General features: G+C 41.4%; 1 protein-coding gene across 1 annotated transcript; it reads right to left on the bottom strand.

Moving 5' to 3' along the window:
- Window positions 1-1,196: 1,196 nt before the first annotated feature.
- On the bottom strand, window positions 1,197-1,683 carry LOC306641648 (histone H2A.V-like). Its single transcript, XM_079106835.1, has one exon. It carries the CDS (start codon window positions 1,644-1,646, stop codon window positions 1,260-1,262), a length of 387 nt encoding a protein of 128 aa, XP_078962961.1. The 5' UTR covers window positions 1,647-1,683; the 3' UTR covers window positions 1,197-1,259.
- Window positions 1,684-2,295: the final 612 nt, after the last annotated feature.

The following is a 2,295-nucleotide window of genomic DNA, read 5'->3' as shown; positions in this document are numbered from 1 at the left end:
TACAGATATGAGAGCATTATACCTATAATGAGATTTAAACCAATCCATTTGGTAGGGAGCAGGTGGGGATATGGGTAAATAAGACTGACCACAAAACAACTGTTGCAGTTGGAGGATGGGTACACAGGGCTTAACCATACTGTTCTCTTTATTTTTGTGCATTGGTGAGAATTTCCATAATAAAATATTTTAAAAATTGAGTTTTGTTTTGATAGTGTTATACTATAAAACATCAAAAAATTTCCTTCTTTAATGAAGATTTCCAGACAGAAAAATAGAATTTTCTGATGGACCATTAATTAGCACATTAGCTTAAATCTTCTAACAGTTACTTAGAAACTGACAACAAAAATTAAATCTTAAAAGATTGTACAAATTAATGTATGTTACTATATCAATAAAAGACCACCTGAAGTTGGAATTTTAAGTCAAAAGCAGAAAGGTTTGATAAATCTAACATTAATTCTAGGTAAGGGTGTAGGCTCTTGAGTCAGTAAGATCTAGGTATATATCCTAGCTCTGCTCCATTCTATTAGTTCTCAATGTTTTTTGGCAGATCATTTAATTTTGGTGAACCTCAGCTCCATGTCTATAAAGTGAGGATAATAAGAGTTCTTGATTAGCGAAGCACTGACCACAGGGCCTGGCACGTGGTGAAGTGCTCAATAAAGGAATCCAATAAATTACTACCTCATTTCAGTCTTAAATGCACATTTTTCCATAATCTAACATCTCTGAAATTGAGATGTATCCTGTAATTGATGGCATTAATTCAAGGAGTTTTCCTTCCTTAGTGTATATAATAATAATGGAGCATTACTACAAATTGATAGCATCTAACATTCAATATAACATGGCATATCAATCATGATAAAGCTATATTCCCAATCTCTATTTTAAGATTATTCTGAATAATGAATTTGAATTAAAATTTCAAAAGCTGAGCAAAATATTTCCAATACATCACGAACAGAACAGTTTTGAGACAATTAATTTTGTAAAAAATGGTTTATCAATTCCATTTTTGTATAAAACATATGGGAGAAACCTAGCCAATCAACACACAACTGTCACCACATGAAAAGGTACTTTATCAAACTTCCAGTCTAAGAACATACAAATGTTTCTTTTTTTATGTCTACAGTAATTGTCTATGCCTTCCATTTAACTGTTTTTAAAAATTCCACATACCCCATTGTTATCTTCTGTCTCAGTTACAGTACAATGACGGGAGGAAGAGGGTTAGTTAAAACAACCCTCTAAGCAGTTTTCTGCTGTCCCTTCTTTCCAATCAGAGATTTGTGGATATGAGGGATCACACCAGCCCCTGCGATGGTAGCCTTGATAAGAGAGTCCAACTCTTCATCACCACGAATTGCAAGCTGCAAGTGACGTGGAGGGATACGCTTTACTCTAAGATCCTTGGCAGCATCACCTGCCAGCTCCAGCACCGCAGCAGCGAGGTACTCCAGAATCGCAGCACTAAGGACGGCAGCAGTGGCACCCACCCGTCCGTGGCTTGTGGTGCGAGTCTTCAAGTGTCTGTGGATGCGGCCCACAGGAAACTGTAGTCCAGCTCTTTGTGAGCGAGACACTGCCTTGGCCTTGGCCTTCCCACTATCCTTTCCAGCTTTGCCTCCAGCCATGGTCTCGGCCGCCTCTGCCTCCACTCTGCCGCGCGACCACCCTGCCGCCCCGCGCCCCATGCTCCTTTTTTTTAAATTTATTTATTTTTTATCTCCTGCCCCTTCTGCCACAGGGGAGTAAAGAGACACAATTACAGAGAGAGACAGCACCGTGGTTTAGATGTTGAATGCCCCCCAAGTTCATGTTTTAAAGACTTTGGCCCCAGAGTGACACTATTGGGAGGGCTCATGGGGATGGTAGGGCCCCTGGTTGTCCCTGTTTCTCTGCTTCCTGGCTCGCTTCCCGCTCCTCCTGTGACGTGCCCCCTCAGCAGAGGCCAAAAGCAATGGGGCCACCCAGTGTTGAACTGGAACTTCCAGACACATGAGGCAAAATAAACCTCTCTTTACTTCATAAGTAGCCTGTGTCAAGCCAGGCGTGGTGGTGCGTGCAACTCGGGAGGCTGAGGCAGGAGGATCACAAGTTCAAAGCCAGCCTCAGCAATTTAGCGAGGCCCTAAGCAACATAGTGAGACCCTGTCCCAAGATAAAAAATAAAAAGGGCCGGGGCTGTAGCTCAGTGGCAGAACACTTGCCTAGCAAATCTGAGGTGCTGGATTCGATTCTTAGCACCACATGAAAATAAACAAATAAAGGTATGCTGTCCATC

This window comes from Sciurus vulgaris (assembly GCF_902686455.1).
Source record: "Sciurus vulgaris genome assembly, chromosome: 12".
NCBI lineage: Eukaryota > Metazoa > Chordata > Mammalia > Rodentia > Sciuridae > Sciurus > Sciurus vulgaris.
The sequence above is the reverse complement of the archived record's forward strand: the minus strand, read 5'-3'. Positions and strand labels throughout refer to the sequence as shown.

What these genes read in the sequence shown, in the direction of transcription:
- LOC306641648 (XM_079106835.1), bottom strand. Translation starts at nt 1,646, where the DNA reads ATGGCTGGAGGCAAAGCTGGAAAGGATAGTGGGAAGGCCAAGGCCAAG.